Genomic DNA, 25,038 nt, shown 5'->3' on the forward strand with positions numbered 1-25,038 from the left:
TTCTTTTTAATTTTGCCTTATATACAAGTCATTATACAGAAAAGAATGTTTCCTAACAATTTTTCCATTTTTCCCGAAAAATCCATTTTATCTTCAGTTTTGGATGCTTTATTGTCAAAAAAAAAAGTGGCGTAATACTCTGACAACGTTGTTCCCAGGTTGCTGCGTCCAGGTGTCTTCTCCATGCTGTTCTTATTCTGTTTGAGCCCTGTTTCCATGCATTTCCGCGATTTTCCTGCCCCCCAGACCTCCTGGGAGGGTATTTCAGAAAAATGCTCAAGTTTCCCATTGACTTCCATTATACTCGTTACTCGAAAGGAGCATTGACCTGCTCGATTGGAGTACCAAGCACTCCAGCATTTTAGTGCTCGCTCATCACTAATTGATGCATCCAAATGTCCTATCGTCAATGTTTGCCCTTTTTAGCGCTTACGGAGGCTGCTGTATTCTGCTGTACTCTTTGGTTTGTATACTACGCAGTTGTAGCAGCTCGCGCCTGTTCACACTTCATTCTGGTAGGAGGACACTTTGGTTTCTTGATATATAGATCCTGTACAGTATAAAATCTTGGCATGGATCATTAGGACTAAGGAATTACATATTTCCTCTTCCATGTGTGACAGGTTCTCCTAAAAAAAAAGTGTCAGACAGTAAGCCCTTCATACAGTGGGGAGGGATCTGCCTTCTCCTCCCCCATCTCCACCTCTTTCCCAATCTCAAGAGTGAGGATCTTTTCTGCCTGCTGACACAACGGTCGCTGCCACCATGAGATCTCTAACTTCACGTAAGCTCTTTGCTCCACGCCGCCTCCGCTCAGGTAAGTGACGTTGTAGGAGGATCGCCTCTGGTGCAGCGGACTGCCCTTAGTCTTCACTCGTAGGTATCTGAGAACATCAGGATCAGAAATGGTCCAAGAAGAAAAATCATCACCAGCGCTACGCTCCCAGATCAGGAGCAATCACAGATGAATGAGGAGAATAAAGTTCATTCCTTGTACTCGATCATTCAGTAAACGCCTCACTATGTGATCAAGTCACAGATTGGACTTTGTTGTCATTGTCCATCTGTGATTCTTCTTCATCTTCTGTTGATGGATTTTCTTCTCGGACCAATTCTAAATAATTAATTCTTGAAGTTGATGATTTGGAAGCAGGAAAAATGGGTAAAAGGACTAAATGCTGAGGTTTAGATGACCAGTCAGTGCATCTGCAAAATTAACATTTTCAAATGTCTTGTGGGGTGTTCCCGGTATACGGCAGGTCTTGTGGGGTGTTCCCAGTATATGGCAGGTCTTGTGGGGTGTTCCCAGTATATGGCAGTATTGTGGGGTGTTCCCGGTATACATCAGGTCTTGTGGGGTGTTCCCGCTATACGGCAGGTCTTGTGGGGTGTTCCCGGTATACGGCAGGTCTTGTGGGGTGTTCCCAGTATACGGCAGGTCTTGTGGGGTGTTCCCAGTATACGGCAGGTCTTGTGGGGTGTTCCCAGTATATGGCAGGTCTTGTGGGGTGTTCCCGGTATATGGCAGTATTGTGGTGTGTTCCCAGTATATGGCAGGTCTTGTGTGGTGTTCCCGGTATACGGCAGGTCTTGTAGGGTGTTCCCAGTATATGGCAGGTCTTGTAGGGTGTTCCTGGTATACGGCGGTATTGTGGTGTGTTCCCGGTATACGACAGATCTTGTGAAGTGTTCCTGCAATGCAGCGGGTCTTGTGGGGTGCTCCTGGTATATGGCAGGTCTTGTGTGGTGTTCCAGGTATACAGCAAGTCTTGTGAGGTGTTCCCGGTATACGGCAAGTCTTGTGAGGTGTTCCCGGTATACGTCAGGTCTTGTGGGGTGCTTCGAGTATACGGCAGGTCTTGTGGGGTGTCTGTGGTATACGACAGGTCTTTTGGAGTGTTCCCGGTATACGACAGGTCTTATAAGGTGTTCGCAGTATACGGCAGGTCTTGTAGGTTGTTCCAGTTATACGGCAGGTCTTGTGAGGTGTTCCAGGTATATGGCAAGTCTTGTGGGGTGTTCCTGGTATATGGCAAGAGTTGTGAGGTGTTCCCGGTATACGGTAAGTCTTGTGAGGTGTTCCCGGTATACAGCAGGTCTTGTGAGGTGTTCCCAGTATACGGCAGGTCTTGTAAGGTGTTCCCGGTATACGGCAGGTCTTGTGGGGTTCCCAGAATACGGCGGTCTTGTGTGGTGTTTCCGGTATATGGTGCTCTTGTGGGGTGTTAACCGTATATGGCGGTCTTGTGAGGTGTTCCCGATACATGGCGGTCTTGTGGGGTGTTCTCGGTATATGGCCGTCTAGTGGGGTGTTCCCGATACATTGCGGTCTTGTTGGGTGTTCCCGGTATATGGCAGGACTTGTGGGATGTTCTTAGTAACTTCTCCAATCCCATGATTTCTGTCAAACTTTATGAATTAACAGGAACACGGTCGGTACCTGAAACAATAAAGCTTTGAACTGATTAGCCTCAAAATTGTAGAAATTTCCTTTTGTCGGTATGGACCAACATTCTGCCACCTTCTAAAGTGCTGAATTTTGGAGGGAAACATTTTTTAAATATGGGTTAGGTGATGCTTACCCCCCCCATCGTCTTTTCCTCTCTGAAGAATTTCCAACCTCAGCCTTATGTGGACTGGTCCCCCTCTCCATGTCAATTGTCAGAATGAGCTATTAACCTTATAGACATACCGCTGCAGGGTCCACATTATCAAATTACGATGTAGACACAAACACTGTCTCTTCAGTGAGAACTTGAACTCAAGCACCACGTTTTCCAAGTAGCAGTTCTAAAACTCAATATCGACTCTTTAAAGAACCTTGCCACATGACTTAGGATAAAAGCCAAACCAGACACGTTTTGGGGTGTTGCCCCTCATCAGTGCAAAGCAAGAGATCTGATTTGACTATATGAGATATGAGAGGCCCCTGACTGGGGTCTAAGAGGTAACATTTCTCCTTTTGGAAACTGTCATGCCTGACATGCCAGTGTAAGGAGACGTATGCTCCAATAAGGAGCCTTGCATGACCTATAAGTCTCCTTACACTGGCATGTCACTCTAAATGAAAAAATAATTGTTCCATCCATATTATTTTAATTAAATTGGACTTGCCCACTATGTATGATACTAGCTTGGACCATGACTCCATCTTCTGTATACATTTATCTACCAGGGGAACTAGGTTCAATCTCTCACATTTGGTCCAATTAATGACCAGTCCGAATTGTTGCCCAAATGTGTCAATGACAACCATTGAGAGGTTTCTGCATTAGCCTGAAATAGTAGGGTGTCATCCACGTAAAGTGCAACATTTTCTTCCAAGTTCCCACATTTAAATCTGACTATTCCAGAGTGTTTGATGATGGCCACCAGTGGTTCAATGGAGCGTCGGAAGGGCAGAGGATACAGGGGGCAACCCTGTCTGGTTCCTCTGCCCAATGCAACAGCTTATTCGGCAGCCATTAATTTGAAGCCTTGCTGATCGATTTCCATATAAGTTCACCCATCGTATAAAGAAAAGTCAGATGCCTATTATGGCCTATATCCACCTCCGAAAGTGCCTACAATGGGCATGTGAGCATCAGAACTGGTCCACAAAGCATTACAAGAAGGTTCCTGCCGTGATTAATCATGTTTTACATCATGGGGATGGCTAGGTGCATCAGTCATTTACCTGGGGAAGAGGTGACATCTGGATGAACTATGGGAAGAAGACAAGCTGGCAAAGACAGAGTAATGGGGTGAGGTCCCGCAGGCATCATGCGAGTGTACCACCAACCTAAACCTTGCACAGTGCCATGTCCATGGTCATGAATTATCTGAGAACCATCACCAAGAGAGAAGTGTTAAAACAGACTATATATATATATATATATATATATATATAATGTCAATCAAAAGGTAAATAGTAGACAGCACTGCCAACTTCACTGGATCAAAGTGCCTTGAACATAGTGTGCTCATTGACGCTTAGCCTCCGGATCTCAGGTGCTCCTCTGAGAAAACATTGAAATACTGTCCATAAAGCAAAGAAGAAATGGGCAGCACTCACCGATCCTTAAAATAGTTTAACCTTTATTCAATCACAGTGTAAAATCTTCATGGCTCGGGGGTGTGAAGACAGGTGTGTGCAGGTACTGACGACGGCCGTTTCGCACTAGTATAGGGCTTCTACGGGTCAGTCATATAGGAGATATATATATATATATATATATATATATATATATATATAATTTTTTTTGGAAGGCCAAACTTTGCCATGCAGTAATGGTGGCCCCCGCCATTATGGATACACAGATATCCAGCTCCAGCATTCTCCAGGGATTCCGTTTACTTATTAACGTGTACAGTGTTTGTGGAAGGTTTACAGCAGTGAGCCCAGATTATGACCCTTGACATCTAACCCCTTAAATAACAAGAAAAACATGCTGTGCAGAGGGAGAAGAGCTGAAATTGTATTTTAACTCTTTGAGGCTGCAGAGTGGAGCAAGGTTATAACTTACCTGCAGCCAGATTACAGGGCCTGGAAGGACGACAAAAACGCCCGCTGCTAAACACAGCGAGACCCCAGTATTGGAAGGTAGAGTCTATGGTACTGATTATCTATTGAGTCCCAGAAGATTTAAGTCATGTCCACAGCCCATGTGTGGCAAATCACACTAATGACTTTGGTGCAGGTCTCTAAGCTCGAACCTCACTGATTCTCTTTAAAGTCAACTATACAAGTGGCATTAAGTATCCAAACACATTAACTTGCCAAGGAATCCAGGTGTTTCCAATGGAGAGAGGGGAACAAACCTCAGACATGCACCTCTGACCCCTCCAAATACCTCTTCCCAACAAAAACCCTATATACACCTTTAGACTTCTCTGTCCACCTCCTCCAGACTCATCTAACCTCCTTCAGACTTCTCTGCCCTCCACCAGACTCCTGTGACCTACTCCAGCCTCCTCTGTCCGCTCCAGAGGGCTCTGTTTTCATCCAGACTCCTATGTTGATACAACGGGTAGTGAATTTAATACAATGGTATTTAACAGAGAGAAATGCAACATTCTACATCTGGGCAAGAAAAATGAAAATGACATCTACAGAATGGGAGAAATACAACTAAGCAACAGCAAGTGTGAAAAAGACTTTGTTATACTAATAGATCACAGACTGCACATGAGTCAACATTGTGATGCAGCAGCAAAACAGGCAAACACAGTTCTGGATTGCATTAACAGAAGCATAGAGTCTACTGTATAACATGTGAAGTAATTATCCCCCTCTACTCCTCTTTGGTCAGACCTCATCTGGAATACTGTGTCCAGTTCTGGGCAACACATTTTAAAAAAGACATTGAAAAACTGGAGCAAGTTCAGAGAAGAGCGACCAGGATGGTGAGCGGACTGGAAATGAGAAACAGATCTGGGAATGTTTAGCTTCCAGAAAAGAAGACTGAGAGGAGACTTAATAGCTGTCTACGTACACATATCTGAACGGCTGTCACAGTGTAGAGGGATCATCATTATTCTCATTTGCACATGGAAACACGAGAAAAAATGGAATGAAACTGAAAGGGAGACGATACAGATTAGATATTACAAAAAACTTTTTGACAGTGAGAGTTGGAGAGTTCTCCTTCAATGGAAGTCTTCAAACAGAGGATGAACGGACATCTGTCTGGGATGATTTAGGGAATCCTGCATTGAGCAGGGGGTTGGAAACAATGACCCTGGAGGTCCCTCTAACTTTCTCTGACTCTTTGCCAGTAGCGTAGCTACCGGGTGGGGGGGGCAGAGGGTGCGGTGGCCCCGGGCCCAGTGCTCAGAGGGGGCCCACCCGTAGCTACGCAGCGCGCCGATACAGTTACCTTCTGCGGCAGAGCAGAGAGAATCGATCTCCCTGCTCTGCCGCCGGCCGCTGTGGGGCCCCTGAGCAGGCAGGGGGCCCGGTGCTAGCTGTGGGCCACCTGCCCGTCATCGCAGGGTCAGCTGTACCGGCATTTAGCCGATACAGCTGACTGCAATGATGTGGGAAGGAGTGCTGCGCTGCGCCCCTTCCCCCATCATCCCCCTGTCAGCGTCTGACGTCGGCAACGCTGACAGGGGGCGCGACGAGTCACTGGCCGGCGCCGAGATGAGCGGGAGCTCAGAGCAGCACAGGAACCAGGAAGAAGAGAGGTGAGTATTTATTTATTTTTTAAGGGGTGCTGCCTTATACTACAGAATCTGTCTATGGAGGGGGTCTGCCTAATACTACAGGGTCTGCCTATGGGGGGGTCTGTCTAATACTACAGTGTCTGCCTATGAGGGGGTCTGCCTAATACTACAGGGTCTGCCTATGGGAGGTCTGCCTAATACTACAGGGTCTGCCTATGAGGGGGTCTGCCTAATACTACAGGGTCTGCCTATGGGGGGTCTGCCTAATACTACAGGGTCTGCCTATGGGGGGTCTGTCTAATACTACAGGGTCTGCCTATGGGGGTCTGCCTAAGACTACAGGGTCTGCCTATGGGGGTCTGCCTAATACTACAGGGTCTGCCTATGGGGGGCTGCCTAATACTGCAGGGTCTGCCTGTGGGGGTCTGCCTAATACTACAGGGTCTGCCTTATACTACAGAGTCTGCCTATGGGGGGTCTGCCTAATGCTACAGGGTCTGCCTATGGGGGGTCTGCCTTATACTACAGGGTCTGCCTATGGGGGGGGTCTGCATAATACTACAGGGTCTGCCTAATGCTACAGGGTCTGCCTATGGGGGGGTCTGCCTTATACTACAGGGTCTGCCTATGGGGGGTCTGCCTTATGCTGCAGGGTCTGCCTATGGGGGTGCTGCCTTATACCTCAGGGTCTGCCTATAGGGGTGCTGCCTTATACTACAAGGTCTGCCTATGGGGGCTGCCTTATAGTACAGGGTCTGCTTATAGGGGTGCTATCTTATAATAGAGGGTCTGCCTCTAAGGGTGCTGCTTTATAATACAGGGTCTGCCTATGGGGTGCTGCCTTATACTACAGAGTCTGCCTATGGGTGCTGCCTTGTGCTATAGAGTCTGCCTATGTGGGGTGCATTATACAATATAGAGTAGGCCTATGGGAAGTGCATTATACTATATTGAGGACTATCTGGTGAATTATACTATATTGAGGAGGACTATCTGGTGCATTATACTATATGGAGACTATCTAGAGGGGCATCATACAGTGATGGAGCCATCAGTTTGGAGGCTACTAAGGGGGCATTATACTGTGTATAAGAGAGCATCATGCTGTGTACAGGGGAGCTGTACAGGGGGGAGACTCAGGACTTTATTAAATGTAAAGTGGGCACTTATTGTTATAGGGGAACTCAGGTTACTTGTACTATCAAAGGGGCACACAGGACAATATTACTTTCTAGGGGGCAAAATATGGGCACTGTTTTCTAGGGCACTGGCATTGCTATATTATAGAGGGGTGCCTTAGAATTTAGAGAGCACACAGAACCACACAGCAGGGGCAGTAATAGGCACACATACGACAGTAGCGGCTCAGTATTGGGGTATCAGGTGCAGTAATAGGGACACATACGGCAGCAGCGGCTCAGTATTGGGGTATCAGGTGTAGTAATAGGGACACATACGGCAGCAGCAGCTCAGTATTGGGGTATCAGGTGGAGTAATATAGTCACATACGGCAGCAGCGGCTCAGTATTGGGGTATCAGGGGCAGTAATAGGGACACATACGACAGCAGAGGCTCAGTATTGGGGTATCAGGTGCAGTAATATTGACACATACGGCAGCAGCGGCTCAGTATTGGGGTATCAGGGGCAGTAATAGGGACACATACAGCAGCAGCGGCTCAGTATTGGGGTATCAGGGGCAGTAATAGGGACACATACGGCAGCAGCGGCTCAGTATTGGGGTATCAGGGGCAGTAATAGGGACACATATGGCAGCAGCGGCTCAGTATTGGGGTATCAGGGGCAGTAATAGGGACACATATGGCAGCAGCGGCTCAGTATTGGGGTATCAGGTGCAGTAATAGGGTCACATATGGCAGCAGCGGCTCAGTATTGGGGTATCAGGTGTAGTAATAGGGACACATACGGCAGCAGCAGCTCAGTATTGGGGTATCAGGTGGAGTAATATAGTCACATACGGCAGCAGTGGCTCAGTATTGGGGTATCAGGGGCAGTAATAGGGACACATACGACAGTAGCGGCTCAGTATTGGGGTATCAGGTGCAGTAATATTGACACATACGGCAGCAGCAGCTCAGTATTGGGGTATCAGGGGCAGTAATAGGGACACATACGGCAGCAGAGGCTCAGTTTTGGGGTATCAGGTGCAGTAATAGGGACACATACGACAGCAGAGGCTCAGTATTGGGGTATCTGGTGCAGTAATATTGACACATACGGCAGCAGCGGCTCAGTCTTGGGGTATCAAGGGCAGTAATAGGGACACATACAGCAGCAGCGGCTCAGTATTGGGGTATCAGGGGCAGTAATAGGGACACATACGGCAGCAGCGGCTCAGTATTGGGGTATCAGGGGCAGTAATAGGGACACATATGGCAGCAGCGGCTCAGTATTGGGGTATCAGGTGCAGTAATAGGGACACATACGGCAGCAGCAGCTCAGTATTGGGGTATCAGGGGCAGTAATAGGGACACATACGGCAGCAGAGGCTCAGTATTGGGGTATCAGGTGCAGTAATAGGGACATATACGGCAGCAGCGGCTCAGTATTGGGGTATCAGGTGCAGTAATAGGGTCACATATGGCAGCAGCGGCTCAGTATTTGGGTATCAGGTGCAGTAATAGGGACACATATGGCAGCAGCGGCTCAGTATTGGGGTATCAGGTGCAGTAATAGGGACACATATGGCAGCAGCGGCTCAGTATTGGGGTATCAGGTGCAGTAATAGGGACACATTCAGCAGCAGCGGCTCAGTATTGGGGTATCAGGTGCAGTAATAGGGACACATACGGCAGCAGCAGCTCAGTATTGGGGTATCAGGTGCAGTAATAGGGACACATACGGCAGCAGCAGCTCAGTATTGGGGTATCAGGTGCAGTAATAGGGACACATACGGCAGCAGCGGCTCAGTATTGGGGTATCAGGTGCAGTAATATTGACACATACGGCAGCAGCAGCTCAGTATTGAGGTATCAAGTGCAGTAATAGGGACACATACGGCAGCAGCGGCTCAGTATTGGGGTATCAGGTGCAGTAATAGGGACATATACGGCAGCAGCGGCTCAGTATTGGGGTATCAGGGGCAGTAATAGGGACACATACGGCAGCAGCGGCTCAGTATTGGGGTATCAGGTGCAGTAATAGGGTCACATACGGCAGCAGCGGCTCAGTATTGGGGTATCAGGTGCAGTAATAGGGACACATACGGCAGCAGCGGCTCAGTATTGGGGTATCAGGTGTAGTAATCTTTATTTCTTCTTTATTTTTTTTTATATAGCGCTAACATATTCCGCAGCGCTTTACAGTTTTGCACACATTATCATCACTGTCCCCGTTGGGGCTCACAATCTAGAATCCCTATCAGTATGTCTTTGGAATGTGGGAGGAAACCGGAGTGCCCGGAGGAAACCCACGCAAACACGGAGAGAACATGCAAACTCTTTGCAGATGTTGTCCTGGGTGGGATTAGAACCCAGGACCCCAGCGCTGCAAGGCTGCAGTGCTATCCACTGAGCCACCGTGCTGCCCATAATAGGGACACATACGGCGGCAGCAGCAGCTCAGTATTGGGGTATCAGGTGGAGTAATATAGTCACATACGGCAGCAGCGGCTCAGTATTGGGGTATCAGGTGCAGTAATATTGACACATACGGCAGCAGCGGCTCAGTATTGGGGTATCAGGGGCAGTAATAGGGACACATACGGCAGCAGAGGCTCAGTATTGGGGTATCAGGTGCAGTAATAGGGACACATACGACAGCAGAGGCTCAGTATTGGGGTATCAGGTGCAGTAATATTGACACATACGGCAGCAGCAGCTCAGTATTGGGGTATCAGGGGCAGTAATAGGGACACATACAGCAGCAGCGGCTCAGTATTGGGGTATCAGGGGCAGTAATAGGGACACATACAGCAGCAGCGGCTCAGTATTGGGGTATCAGGGGCAGTAATAGGGACACATATGGCAGCAGCGGCTCAGTATTGGGGTATCAGGGGCAGTAATAGGGACACATACAGCAGCAGCGGCTCAGTATTGGGGTATCAGGGGCAGTAATAGGGACACATATGGCAGCAGCGGCTCAGTATTGGGGTATCAGGTGCAGTAATAGGGTCACATATGGCAGCAGCGGCTCAGTATTGGGGTATCAGGTGCAGTAATATTGACACATACGACAGCAGCGGCTCAGTATTGGGGTATCAGGTGCAGTAATATTGACACATACGGCAGCAGCGGCTCAGTATTGGGGTATCAGGGGCAGTAATAGGGACACATACGGCAGCAGAGGCTCAGTATTGGGGTATCAGGTGCAGTAATAGGGACACATACGACAGCAGAGGCTCAGTATTGGGGTATCAGGTGCAGTAATATTGACACATACGGCAGCAGCAGCTCAGTATTGGGGTATCAGGGGCAGTAATAGGGACACATACAGCAGCAGCGGCTCAGTATTGGGGTATCAGGGGCAGTAATAGGGACACATACAGCAGCAGCGGCTCAGTATTGGGGTATCAGGGGCAGTAATAGGGACACATATGGCAGCAGCGGCTCAGTATTGGGGTATCAGGGGCAGTAATAGGGACACATACAGCAGCAGCGGCTCAGTATTGGGGTATCAGGGGCAGTAATAGGGACACATATGGCAGCAGCGGCTCAGTATTGGGGTATCAGGTGCAGTAATAGGGTCACATATGGCAGCAGCGGCTCAGTATTGGGGTATCAGGTGCAGTAATAGGGACACATGGCAGCAGCGGCTCAGTATTGGGGTATCAGGTGCAGTAATAGGGACACATATGGCAGCAGCGGCTCAGTATTGGGGTATCAGGTGCAGTAATAGGGACACATGGCAGCAGCGGCTCAGTATTGGGGTATCGGGCAGTAATAGGGACACATATGGCAGCAGAGGCTCAGTATTGGGGTATCAGGTGCAGTAATAGGGACACATACGGCAGCAGCGGCTCAGTATTGGGGTATCAGGTGCAGTAATAGGGACACATACGGCAGCAGCGGCTCAGTATTGGGGTATCAGGTGCAGTAATAGGGTCACATATGGCAGCAGCAGCTCAGTATTGGGGTATCAGGGGCAGTAATAGGGACACATACGTCAGCAGCAGCTCAGTATTGGGGTATCAGGGGCAGTAATAGGGACACATACGTCAGCAGCGGCTCAGTATTGGGGTATCAGGTGGAGTAATAGGGACACATACGGCAGCAGCGGCTCAGTATTGGGGTATTAGGGGCAGTAATAGGGACACATATGGCAGCAGCGGCTCAGTATTGGGGTATCAGGGGCAGTAATAGGGACACATACGGCAGCAGCGGCTCAGTATTGGGGTATCAGGTGCAGTAATAAGGACACATACGGCAGCAGTGGCTCAGTATTGGGGTATCAGGGGCAGTAATATGGACACATACGGCAGAGGCTCAGTATTGGGGTATCAGGGGCAGTAATAGGGACACATACGGCAGCAGCGGCTCAGTATTGGGGTATCAGGTGCAGTAATAGGGACACATACGGCAGCAGCGGCTCAGTATTGGGGTATCAGGGGCAGTAATAAGGACACATACGGCAGCAGTGGCTCAGTATTGGGGTATCAGGTGCAGTAATAGGGACACATACGGCAGCAGCGGCTCAGTATTGGGGTATCAGGTGCAGTAATAGGGACACATACGGCAGCAGGGGCTCAGTATTGGGGTATCAGGTGCAGTAATAGGGTCACATACGGCAGCAGATGCTCAGTATTGGGGTATCAGCAGGATGAGGAGTTTGTGCAGGTTGGGAATAGATGGTGATGGGGCTGGAATATGAGAAGTGAAACGTGTCTTTGTTGTATTCTCTGCAGCCGAGTCGTTGCTGGAAGAAGTTGTCATGTCGGTCTGGGCCAGATGGAAAACACAGGAAAAGTGACGATTCCATTATAAAGAACGTCAGCGGTAAGACATTATCTGTAACTGTGCTATGATCTCTTATATGTTCTGTAGGGCTGGTATCTACTACTGACCATATGGCGGTAATATCCATCTTGGTCTTTATATAGATTATCTTCAGTAACAGCGCAGTCATCTGCTGAGATTCTCCTCCTCTATTAGGGCGCGTCACCGAGTTGTAATCACGGTTACCTGGTTAGGGGCCCACTCAGAAGCTTCGCCCCCCTGAGCCAAAACCCTAGCTACGCCTCTGCTCTTTGCTCTCCTTCAGACTCCCCTGTCCCACTTCTCCAGAATTCTATGTCCTGCTCCAGATTCCTCTGTTGTCCAGAATCTTCTGTCCTCCTACTCCAGACTCCACAGTCCTCCTTCCTCCTGCAGATTCTTCTGTCCTCCTGCTCCTCTTCTAGACTCCTCTGTCCTCCTCCTCAGGCCTCCTCAGTCCCAACCAAAGCTTTTTTGCCTCACTCCAGCCTCCTCTATCCATCTCCAGACATTTCTGACCTCCTCCAGGCACCATTTCACCACCAGTCTCCTTTGTCCCCATGTATCAGGGACAGACCAAAAGTCACTGCACCCTCTGTAGTGTGCCCCAAGCATACATAATTTCCAGGACAAGAAATCAAACCATAAGGACGGTTATCATGGTTTTACTTACATCTAATATGGAGGCACAACAACAATATTTTATCAAATATATGAAAAATTCTCTGATGTTTCCACCTTTGCAGGTGTGCCACAGCTCACATTGCCATTTGCTTCCACGGTGGGTGACAGTCGCAGAGGAAGTTGTCACTACACATCTGCAAGCTGCTATTAGTGACATGGTCCTGACACAGAAGGAAGGGAAACCGGCCCCTAAATAATTTCTGTCACTCACAGCCTCTGCCCATCTCTGTGGCGCCTAATCTGCTCATTAGAATAACTCAGGCACCACACACAGAATGAAGGGCTGGAAAGGAATAAGTAAACCATAGACAAGTGCACTGAACATAAGTCCATGTGATGACTGGAAACATAAATCTTCTCATCTTTCCCCGGCAAATAGAACCGTACAGTACAATATAATAGTGCAAAATCATTGGGGCAACAAGCCCAACATAATAGTATTTGCCTCACTGCGAGACGGTGGGCAGAGTCCGCTTCACCATCCCAGAATCCATTGTCCTCTCAAGACTTCTGTTAATCATACACATCTGTCCTGCTCTAAAGGCCTCTGTCTCCTCCAGTCACCTCAGTTCCTTCCAGACTCCGCTGACCTCCCACCTACACTTCTGATAGCCCCCAGACTCCTCTGCTCCTCCAGTGTTCTCTGTCCCACCCCTGACTACTCCTCCACTACAGACACCTCTGTTCCCTTCAGTTTCCTGTCTCTTTCTGACTCTTCTGTCACCCGTCCGTCACCTCTGTCCTGTTGACACGTCTCTGTCCTCCCTTTACTCCTCTGTCCTCCAGAATCCTCTGTCACGTTTCTCTCTTGACTCCTCTGTCATTCTCCAGACTCTTCTACCCTTCTCTACAATCCTCTGTCCTTTCTAGACTCCTCTGTCCCCTCCAGACTCCTGTGTCGTCTTCCAGAATCCTGTCCTCTCTCTCATAACTCCTCTGTCATTCTACAGACTCCTCTGTCCTTTCTACACTAATCTGTCCTTCTCCAGAATCCTGTGTCTTTTCTAAACTCCTCTGTCTCCTCCAGTCACCTCAGTTCCCTCCAGACTCCTCTGACCTCCCTCAGATACTTCTAGACTACCCTATGTCCTCCAATCTTCTCTGTCCTGCTCTAGACTACTCTTCCACTACAGAGGCCTATGTCCGCTTCAGATTCCTGTCTCTTCCAGACACTTCTGCCACCCACCCGTTAGACAACTCTGTCCTGTTGACACGCCTCTGTCCCCACCAGAATCCTCTGTCCTTTTTAGACTCCTCTGTCCCTCTCTTTCTTGTGACTCCTCTGTCATTCTCCAGACTTCTCTGTCCTCTTAACACCTTCTTTCTCTTCCAAACCCAAACACTTTTGTCCTCTTCAGACTCCTCTGCCCTTCTAAAAACCTAGACACCTCTGTCCTGTCTAGACGCCTCTTTCCCCGAAAGAGTTCTCTGCCCTCCTCCATAATTTTCTGTTGTCTTCAAACTTCTTTGTCTCTTGCTGACATTTTGACACTCTCCAGCCTCCTCTGTTGCCAAGAAAGTAGTAAACTGGAAAATTCCTAGAGATCTCTTGGGCTTTCACTGCAGTCAATAAGATGTCGAATGCTGGGTCTTCTGGAGTAATAGATGCTCTTTGTAGCTGCTTTCTGCACTATTTCTACCACGAAGAACCACAAGTATTGATGTGTTGTCGTGTAATCCATGAAAGGAATCGTGCAACTTTTATTATTACTATTAGCTTTATAATGAAGCATGTTTATAGACAGATGACAGATATTGATGATTCTATCTATCAGTGTATTGCAGATGTTTATCAGGCAATGAGCCCAGGATGCCGCCCTGTGACTTCGTACCAGAGAAATATGAGGTGAGGGTCTTATCTAAAATATATTATATTAGCAGCTCTGGATTGGGGTTGTTATTTAAGATGTCTGGTTTGGGGTCTGTATTTACAGGTGTATCTCACAAAATTCGAATATCAGCAAAAAGTTAATTAAAAAAAAAAAGTGAAACTCACATATTATATAGAGTCATTACAGACAGAGTGATCTATTTCACGTGTTAATTTCTGTTAATGTTGATGATTATGGCTTACAGCCAATCGAAATCCAAAAGTCATTATCTCAGTAAATTCGAGTACTTTATAACACCAGCGTGAAAAATGATTTTAAAATCCGAAATTTTGGTCTACTGAAATGTATGCTCAGTAAATGCCCTCAATACTTGGTCGGGGCTCCTTTTGCATCAATTACTGCATCAATGCGGCGTGGCATGGAGGTGATCAGCCTGTGGCACTGCTGAGGGGTTATGGATGCCCAGGTTGCTTTGATAGCAGCCTTCAGCTCGTCTGCATTGTTGGGTCTGGTGTCTCATCTTCCTCTTGACAATACTCCATAGATTCTCTATGGGGTTAAGGTCAGGCGAGTTTGGAAATCAAGGCCCCAGAGTCTGGAGGAAGAGTAGAGAGGCCACAATCCAAGCTGCTGGAGGTCTAGTGTGAAGTCTCCACAATCAGTGATGGTTTGGGGAGCCATGTCATCTGCTGGTGTAGGTCCACTGTGTTTTATCAAGACTATAAGTCAGCGCAGCCGTCTACCAGGAAATTTTAGAGCACTTCATGCTTCCCTCTGCCGACAAGCTTTTTGGAGATGTAAATTTCATTCTCCAGCAGGACTTGGCCCCTGTCCACACTGCCAAAAGTACCAATACCTGGTTTACAAACAACAGTATCACTGTGCTTGATTGGCAGCAAACTCGCCTGACCTTAACCTCATAGAGAATCTATGGAGTATTGTCAAGAGGAAGATGAGACACCAGACCCAACAATGCAGACGAGCTGAAGGCTGCTATCAAAGCAACTTGGGCTTCCATAACCCCTCAGCAGTGTCACAGACTGATCGCCTCCATGCCACAATGCATTGATGCAGTAATTGATGCAAAACGAGCCCCGACCAAGTATTGAGTGCATTTACTGAACACACATTTCGGTAGGCCAACATTTCGGATTTTAAAATAATTTTTCAAGCTGGTGTTATAAAGTATTCTAATTTACTGAGATAATGACTTTTTGGTTTTCATTGGCTGTAAGCCATAATCATCAACATTAACAGAAATAAACATGTGAAATAGATCTCTGTGTGTAATGACTCTATATATGAGTTTCACTTTTTGTATTGAAGAACTGAAATAAATTAACTTTTTGATGATATTCTAATTTAGTGAGATGCACCTGTATTTAGGAGGTTTGGCTTGCGGTCTTTATTGGTTTGTGGCTTAGTTTAGGGTCTGTATTAGTTTAGGTGGGCTAGTTCAGGGTTCTGTGTTTATTTTGGAGGTCCTGTTTGATTCTGTATTTAATATGTTGGGTGTGGGGTCAGTTATAGCTTAGCATCTGATTTTCGGGTATTTATTTAGGGTCTAATTTAGGGTCTGCATTTTTTTAGGGGTTCTGCTCTGGGTCTGTATTTCTTTAGGAGGTCTGGTTTGGGTGTATGTACTGTATTAGTTTAGGAGGTCTAGTTTGGGGTTGTTATTTAGGAGGTATGGTGTGGGATCTATATTTATTTTGGGGGTCTGATATCAGGTCTGTATTAGTTTAGGGGGTCTATTGTGGGGTTGTTATGTACAATATCTGGTTTGGAGTCTGTGTTAGCTTAGGGTCTGATTTAACGGTCTGTATTAATGAAGACTGGTTTACGGCCTGGTTCCCAGTGTGTATGCATTTATGAGGTCTGGTTTGGGGTTGTTATTTAGAAAGTATGGTCTGGGGTCTGGATTTATTAGTGGATATAATTCTGGGTCTGTTATTGTTGCAGGTTCTGATTTGGGTTCTGTATAGGTTTAGGGTCTGTATCTGTATTTGGGATCCATATGAATTTATGAGGTCTGGTTTGGGGTTGTTATTTAGGAGGTATGGTCTGGGGTCTGGATTTATTAGTGGATATGGTTCTGAGTCTGTTATTATTAGGGGTTCTGATTTAGGGTCTAGGTTTAGGGTCTGTATCTGTATTTGAGATCTATATGAATTTATGAGGTCTGGTTTGGGGTTGTTATTTAGGAGGTATGGTCTGGGGTCTGGATTTATTAGTGGATATGGTTCTGGGTCTGTTATTATTAGGGGTTCTGATTTAGGGTCTAGGTTTAGGGTCTGTATCTGTATTTGAGATCTATATGAATTTATGAGGTCTGGTTTGGGGTTGTTATTTAGGAGGTATGGTCTGGGGACTGGATTTATTAGTGGATATGGTTCTGGGTCTGTATTTATTAGGATGTCTAATTTGTGATCTATATTTAGGGGTTTGGTTTATGTTCTGTTTTCAGGGGCTTGTGCTCTGGGTCTGTATGACTTTAGTGGTCCATTCTGAGGTCTGTGCTTGTTTAGCCGAGGGGCAATATGCTATACTCGTGATTCAGACACTGTAAGTTAGGGATCAGTCCTATGACACATAATGTGGCGCCCGGCCTGATACATGGACACAGCCTCCGATGTCGCTCGTGGATATGAAGATGTAGCGAGAATAATACACGTGTATCAATAATCACCGCATTGTGGCCTTTGCTCCCCAGTCTCTTCCCTATGAACGCGTGGCGGAGGTCCGCAAGAAAAATCTGTCTGCATTGTACTTGGCGTACTACAAGAAGCCCCTCCTGCTGCACCAAGGACACATGCAGTGGTTGTTCGATCACGAGGGGCGGCGCTACCTCGATCTCTTTGGAGGAATTGTCACTGTCAGCGTCGGACACTGTCACCCGTACGTATCCTGTAACTTGCCCTTATACATACTCCGGTGGGGTTTATAGCGCCACCTATCACAGAGTTTTATCAAGTGCTCAGTTTCTCCACAGCACTCCCACAGGGGAAATGAGGCATTACATGGCGCTCAGTGTAATAAATAAGCTGCCATGTTGGGTCCTCCGGAATAAAAGGTGCACACCCTCCAATTAAAGGGGATGTCCCATGAGCAGCATTTACCATCTTGATATTTAGGAACAGAGGTCCCATGTGAATGGAGCGGTAATGCACATACAGGATGACCGCTCTGTTCACGGTCTACGCTGGCTGTGATCACGCATGCGCTCGGATACATAGAAGTGAATGGAGTTATTGCAGAGCAACTTTCTAACCATGCAAAATCCAGCACCATAACGTGGCCCCTCCTGTAGGTCACTGGTGCCACACTTTATATTTGTCTCCATGCAGGAAGGTGACAGACGCCGCGAAGAAGCAGCTCGATCGTCTCTGGCACACGACCAACATCTATTACCATTCTCCACTCTATGAATATGCGGAGAAGCTGACGAGCCGGCTGCCCGGGAAGCTGAAGGTACCACGGCTCTGCCTGATCACAGCAGGCAACATGCTCTACAAGGTCATAGACAACACGGATGGATGATGGATAAATGATGGATGATGGACGGATAGTTGAATGATGGATGGATGGTGGATGATGAATGGAAGGATTGATGGATAATGGATGGAGGGAGGATAGATGGATAGATGATGGAGTTGATTGATGGATGGAGGGATGGATGGATGGAGAGATGGATGATGGATCATAGATGTATGATTGATGGATATTATCATAAGATACATTTTCCTTATTCCAGGCTCTCTATCTCACCAACAGTGGGTCAGAGGCGAATGACCTCGCATTGCATATGGCAAGATTGCACACCGGCCACTATGATATCATCAGTTTAAGGTAAGTTATAGACCTCCCCCCAGAGCAGCGCTCCCTGGAGTTACGGATTAGTGGGACCCCCAGTGATCAGACATTAACACGTACAGTAGGGATGGTGTGATTTCCATGCAGTGACCGTGTATCTGGTTAAGCCTCATGTGTTATCATTCCACAGGAGCGGATACCACGGCGCCAGTCCTTATACCCTGGGCGTGACATCTCTTTCTGCCTATAAACCTGACGTGCCGCTTGGTTTTGGGTGTCATACGGTAAAGTTAATTTTCCTTCTCAGCTCAGATTTCACAGTTTTACGACACAGATAGCCAGTAAAGCCGATCTTTCTATTGCACTCTGCCGGAAGGAAACCTTAAATATATATACACATATATGCCAAGATTTTGGACCAATCCGTTCCAATCAGGAGCCAAAATGCCCCAAAATAGTCCCCTAGAAAATAAAAATTAGCAAAGTAAATAATCCCTCCATCATTGGGTCCATGAAGTTCATGAGACTAGGCTACGGATAGGGGATCACTTTAAATTCTGGAAATAAGTGAATGGTACTGAGCTGCAATACCAGACACAGCCACTATTAACTGTATGGCGCTGTGTCAGGAGATCACAGCACTTGAGCTCTGTCAATCACCTGATCTCAGGCTCAAGACGGATCCCCGGCTCAAGACGGATCCCCACTAATATATCATTAATTAATAAAGCTATCAAAAAGTCACCAAAAATTGTACCTAGGAAATCTCCTGCATGTCCCATGCCATGGATAGATAATAAATGTCTAATTTTGGGACAACCCCTTTAAAGACAATAAATCACTAGGTTAAAAATTGACCAGTTTTCACTCTTATTTTATTTCCGTATCCCCCGCTCGCCCCCCCCCCCCCCCCCCCCCGAGTTTTCCGCTTTCAGAATTTTTTAAAACCGTCATATGGTTCCAGAGATATGTGTCTTTTTATTTAGAACTAATATTTATTGTCTTTACTAAGGGGGCGTGGCTCATCGGTTAATTATGCAGAATGGCCTAAAGACACGCCCCAGAGGATCCCATGAGCAATGTCCTCTTGTAAAAAAAAAAAAAAAGATTGAAACAAGAAAGGCCATATCTCTGGAACCGTATGGTGGATTTAGTAAACACAAAGATCAGAATACTCAGGGGAACGGTGGGGATAACATGGGAACAAAACTGGTCACTTTTGACCAGGTGGCAGGACCTCTTTAAGAACATGAGTGAAGTACAGCAATAGTACAGAAGACACAGAAAGTAAGCAAAATGCTTGGTGAACTTAAAGGGGGTTTCCACTATTAGGACAACCCGTTCTCATACTCCACGATTGGCCCCGATAAAAAAAAGCATGTTCTCACCTGCCCTGCCGGCGCCATTCCCGCCGTGTCAGCACTCACTGTCCCGGGACTCTCGTGTGGTTGTGTGACATGTGATGCCCAGCGCCCAATCAGCACTGGCGTCACTGTCTCCGCCTTCGGACAAATTGAACAGGAAGAGGAAGTCAGGGATCAGCTACAGCTCAAACTTCCTCTTCCTGTTCTATTTGTCCGAAGGCGGAGACAGTGACGTCTCTGATGATTGGACGCCGGGGTCACGTGTCCCAACAAGTGCACGGGACCCCCGGGAGAGCAAATACCCACACCGCGGGAACGGCGGCGGCACAGGAGGTGAGTAGAGGCTTGTTTATTTTATCAGGGCCAAGTGTGGGTTATGACAAGGAGTTGTCCAAGTAGCGGATAACTTCTTAAGTCCATCTTCACCTGGTGTCTGGATCACTTTAGGGAGGGGAATGTCTTTTCCTGCTGCATCATTTCTGTAATGTCTCCTTTGTAGACGATGTGTCCTGACGTTTTTCGAGGCATTTGGGGTGGAAGTCACTGCCGAGATTCTCCAGTACAGACCACACGGACCTGCTCCTGTTCTCCAGGTAGGAACCATGTCCTGTCAAGAAGATAAGAAATAGAAAACCACAGCCCTCACCATTACCCAGACCAGAGAGGTGGAGGACCGGGCTGCCAATACTTTGTATAGGCAGCTCATTGATTTTAATGACCATCATGTAATACCTCATTTTTTCAGTGGTGGCGCTGTGTGGACCTTGAACACTTGTGGCCAGGTCATAGATGATTGCTACCGGTACTTTCTGATCGACTGATTTCTAATGGGCTCCTCTAGCAAAAAGGGAATATCCAACAAAGACAGACCCTTTAAGGAACTTCTGATAAGTTATCAATGTCTTGTCACTTTCACTAACCCTTCCCACCACGGCCAATATCAATTTTGCTCTTTTATTTTTTCTTTTCCTTCCAAGAGGTTATTACATTTTTATGGATTATTTTTTTTTGTATTTTTAATTTTTATGGATTTTTTTGGTATTTCAAATACCGTAATTGCAACATTTTTTTATTATTTACTTTATTTTAGTTCTCACAGTAGACTTGAACCCATGACCGTCTGTAGTACGTACTGAAATACCACAAAATATAGTGAAAATTACATTCTTCTATGAAGCATCAGGGAATGGGTGCCCAAATAGGTGGGCCATTAAAATCCCGCCATTTATAAAGCACCTGTCAACCGGTCAAAAGTTGTCCCTTTTTTGCCTTTTTTCCCTCTCCTGAGTATTCCATTTTTTTTTTTTAAATCCACCATATAATTCCAGAGATATGGTACATTTTATTTTCTGCTAATTTTTATGGTATTTTCCAAGGGGGTGGTGCTTACAGAGTAATTATGCAGAGCAGCCTAAAGACACGCCCTAGAGGATCCCAAGAGTTTGGAACTCTTAAGGAAGCAATGAACATGTGGTGTGGACCCGACGTGTTTGACAGATGTCATGAAGTGGTTAATGTGAAGGGTTAAGTGAAGCCTAAGAGGGCTAAAAAGCCACAACGCTCAAAATAAAGCTCTGCAGGCCACGAAAACCCCTGCGACCGCATCTTCTGACATATCACAATGGAATAAGGGCATAAAATATATATAAAAAAAGTTTACTAAAGTTATCTAAACTTGTGGAAAAGTGCATAAAACTTGTGGAAAATTACACGACAACGTGGACACTAGGTGGCGCTGTTCCACTGATCGATGTGACCCTTTCTCCTACAGGCTCCTGTGAAGCTAAAGACAGATATATCGAACAGCTAAAGGACACCCTGGAAACCAGCAGCGCCAGCAGGATAGCCGCATTTATGGCCGAGCCCATCATGGTAAGAAATGCCACAAATATAAAGGTGGCAGAAATAGAAAACGTTACAAAGTTTTTCCCCAGTATTAGAAAAACATGGCTGCTTTTTTCCAGAAACAGCGCCACCCCTGTCCGGAGGTTGTGTCTGGTATTGCACCTCACAAAGCTCCATTGAAGTGACTTTCAGACAGGAAGTAATCAGCCATTTTTTTTCGAATCCCGTATGACCTCTTTATGTGGACACGTTCCTGGCGGTTTTTTTTTACGTAAATGCTTGAATTTCAGACTAAGAATCATTTTTGCAGTTAAACTTCACAAAGACATCAAAGTTCAGCTCAACTTTCATGAGGTCTGCGGTGGATACAGAATCTGTCCTTTTTTCTACCTCCTCTCAGCTGATTTATCACCACAGACCACATCAAAGTTGACTTGAACTTTAATAACATCATAAATCAACTGAGAGGAGCTAAAAAAAAAGAAGACAGATACAAGAGTTAAAAACTCCAGTCAGAACAAGCTCACTGACAGATTCCCAGTTCACTCATTCTGCAGCCTACAATGCGCAGGGAAGCAAAGAGCCAGTAATATTTTTCAAAGTAATAAACAGTGGCGCTGTACACTACGGACGATGGAGGAAATAGGGGAATAGGCTAATAAAGGAGGATGAGGGGAAAAAAACGAGGGAGGGGGGGAGAGAGAAGAGGACAGAGCTGCTGGTGGGGTGGCAGGGTCTGTGCTATACCCTGTCTGAAAGAAAAAACTATATACTAATGAACCACCTGCGCTCATGAACCAAGTGGAATGCAGAGGCTTAGACAGAACCACTGGCGTACAGTTAAGTACAGTAAGTATAAGAGGCCAAAGAGTGAATAGTATACTGGAAGTCTCCTATTACGGTGACATGAGGATATGTCCACTATGGACCGACAGCAATGGAGTGCCTGCAATGAGTGTAACATCCACTTACTGGTATAGAAGGTCCGAGTGGCTGTGGAGAGCAGTGGGGGTCCCAGACTAACGTCGGCTGATGTGCTGGGCTGCAATATGAGATGGACGTAGAGTCCTGGGACCGGCTGTTTTCAGAACAGGCGCTGAACGCTGGGGCGTCTGGATAGGTAAGAACCGCCGACTCCTGGCGTGCCCCGGCCGGAAGCAACGCCGGAGCGATAGCGGTGTGTGGAGGGGGCGTGGCTAGGATCGTGACGTCACGGATAGGGCGGGCTTGGCAACAGGGGGAACCAATCCAACGCGTTTCGAAGGAGGTACTCCTTCTTCGTCAGGGCTGGAGTTCCCTGAAAGATCCGTCCTAATATAGCCTCCGCCCCCCCTTTAGTTCAGACCTGCCCCTATGGGTGCCGGACAGTACCATCTACATGCTGAGATAAGGCCTCATAATAATGGAACGTTCTAAAGTGAATGTGTGAATGGGGACATATGTAAATCTAAAATACAGGAACACTAAAAGGTGATGAGTATCCTGGTGATAATACCTAAGTGGTGTGTGTATGTAACCATAAAGAAAAGAGGGGGGGGGAAAAGGGGTGGAGGAAAAAAATAATAAAATAAAAATAAAAAATAAATTTTTTTATAATAAATGAAAAATAATGAATAAAAATAAAAATAATAATAATAAAAATAAATAAAAGAGGAAAAAAAGGGGGATTAGAGGAAGGGAGGAAAGGTTATAAATGTGCAAAAGTTAAAACCACTGTTTAATAGTCCTTTATTAAAATTACGCTATATGATTAAAAGGCCAGATAGGTATATATTAATTCTAAACCAGGTAAAGACCTATAGTTAAATGGGTCTATATTAATATATAAAATATAGGAACTAGGAACTATATTTTATATATTAATATAGACCCATTTAACTATAGGTCTTTACCTGGTTTAGAATTAATATATACCTATCTGGCCTTTTAATCATATAGCGTAATTTTAATAAAGGACTATTAAACAGTGGTTTTAACTTTTGCACATTTATAACCTTTCCTCCCTTCCTCTAATCCCCCTTTTTTTCCTCTTTTATTTATTTTTATTATTATTATTTTTATTTGTATTCATTATTTTTCATTTATTATAAAAAAATTTATTTTTTATTTTTATTTTATTATTTTTTTCCTCCCCCCCTTTTCCCCCCCCCTCTTTTCTTTATGGTTACATACACACACCACTTAGGTATTATCACCAGGATACTCATCACCTTTTAGTGTTCCTGTATTTTAGATTTACATATGTCCCCATTCACACATTCACTTTAGAACGTTCCATTATTATGAGGCCTTATCTCAGCATGTAGATGGTACTGTCCGGCACCCATAGGGGCAGGTCTGAACTAAAGGGGGGGCGGAGGCTATATTAGGACGGATCTTTCAGGGAACTCCAGCCCTGACGAAGAAGGAGTACCTCCTTCGAAACGCGTTGGATTGGTTCCCCCTGTTGCCAAGCCCGCCCTATCCGTGACGTCACGATCCTAGCCACGCCCCCTCCACACACCGCTATCGCTCCGGCGTTGCTTCCGGCCGGGGCACGCCAGGAGTCGGCGGTTCTTACCTATCCAGACGCCCCAGCGTTCAGCGCCTGTTCTGAAAACAGCCGGTCCCAGGACTCTACGTCCATCTCATATTGCAGCCCAGCACATCAGCCGACGTTAGTCTGGGACCCCCACTGCTCTCCACAGCCACTCGGACCTTCTATACCAGTAAGTGGATGTTACACTCATTGCAGGCACTCCATTGCTGTCGGTCCATAGTGGACATATCCTCATGTCACCGTAATAGGAGACTTCCAGTATACTATTCACTCTTTGGCCTCTTATACTTACTGTACTTAACTGTACGCCAGTGGTTCTGTCTAAGCCTCTGCATTCCACTTGGTTCATGAGCGCAGGTGGTTCATTAGTATACAGTAATATTTTTCATTAAATCTAAACTTGGAGATGAAGCAGAAACAAAAGACATTCCCGTAGTTTTTTAAAACTAAACGTTGTTTTAATTTTTATTTCATAAATTAAAAATGCACAAGGAAAAAAAAGAAACTTTGCAATATATCTTATGAGATAAATCTGCTTCTGTCTCCTCCTGGACTGGTCTGTCATTCTCAAGATTCTCGATTCATGGGTAGAAATCTGTTTTCAGCGAATATAGACTTTCCCATTACTGAGATAGGAGGTGACAGTTGGTGCTTATAAAAATCTATGGAGGGGGAGGAGCTAGAGGAACACAGACATTCTAGGGAGGAGCTAGAGGAACACAGACATTCTAGGGAGGAGCTAGAGGAACACATACATTCTAGGGAGGGGCTAGAGGAACACAGACATCCTAGGGAGGAGCTAGAGGAACACAGACATTCTAGGGAGGAGCTAGAGAAACACACAGACATTCTAGGGAGGAGCTAGAGGAACACACAGATATTC

At 46.2% G+C, this 25,038-nt stretch overlaps 1 protein-coding gene across 2 annotated transcripts in view; it reads left to right on the forward strand.

Annotated features, from left to right (window-relative positions):
- Nucleotides 1-717: 717 nt before the first annotated feature.
- AGXT2 (alanine--glyoxylate aminotransferase 2) overlaps nt 718-25,038 on the forward strand; it is a 33,380-nt gene continuing 9,059 nt past the window's right edge. The window contains exons 1-8 of one of the 2 annotated variants that reach the window (XM_069745341.1): nt 718-817; nt 14,538-14,608; nt 17,308-17,492; nt 17,942-18,065; nt 18,349-18,443; nt 18,598-18,691; nt 20,271-20,364; nt 21,543-21,643. In XM_069745341.1, coding sequence (XP_069601442.1) covers nt 766-817; nt 14,538-14,608; nt 17,308-17,492; nt 17,942-18,065; nt 18,349-18,443; nt 18,598-18,691; nt 20,271-20,364; nt 21,543-21,643 — 816 coding nt within the window. In that variant the 5' untranslated portion in view covers nt 718-765. The remainder of the gene's footprint in view (nt 818-14,537; nt 14,609-17,307; nt 17,493-17,941; nt 18,066-18,348; nt 18,444-18,597; nt 18,692-20,270; nt 20,365-21,542; nt 21,644-25,038) is intronic. The other variant, XM_069745342.1, reaches the window with a different exon arrangement.

Source organism: Ranitomeya imitator, chromosome 1 (genome assembly GCF_032444005.1).
Source record: "Ranitomeya imitator isolate aRanImi1 chromosome 1, aRanImi1.pri, whole genome shotgun sequence".
NCBI classification, from domain to species: domain Eukaryota; kingdom Metazoa; phylum Chordata; class Amphibia; order Anura; family Dendrobatidae; genus Ranitomeya; species Ranitomeya imitator.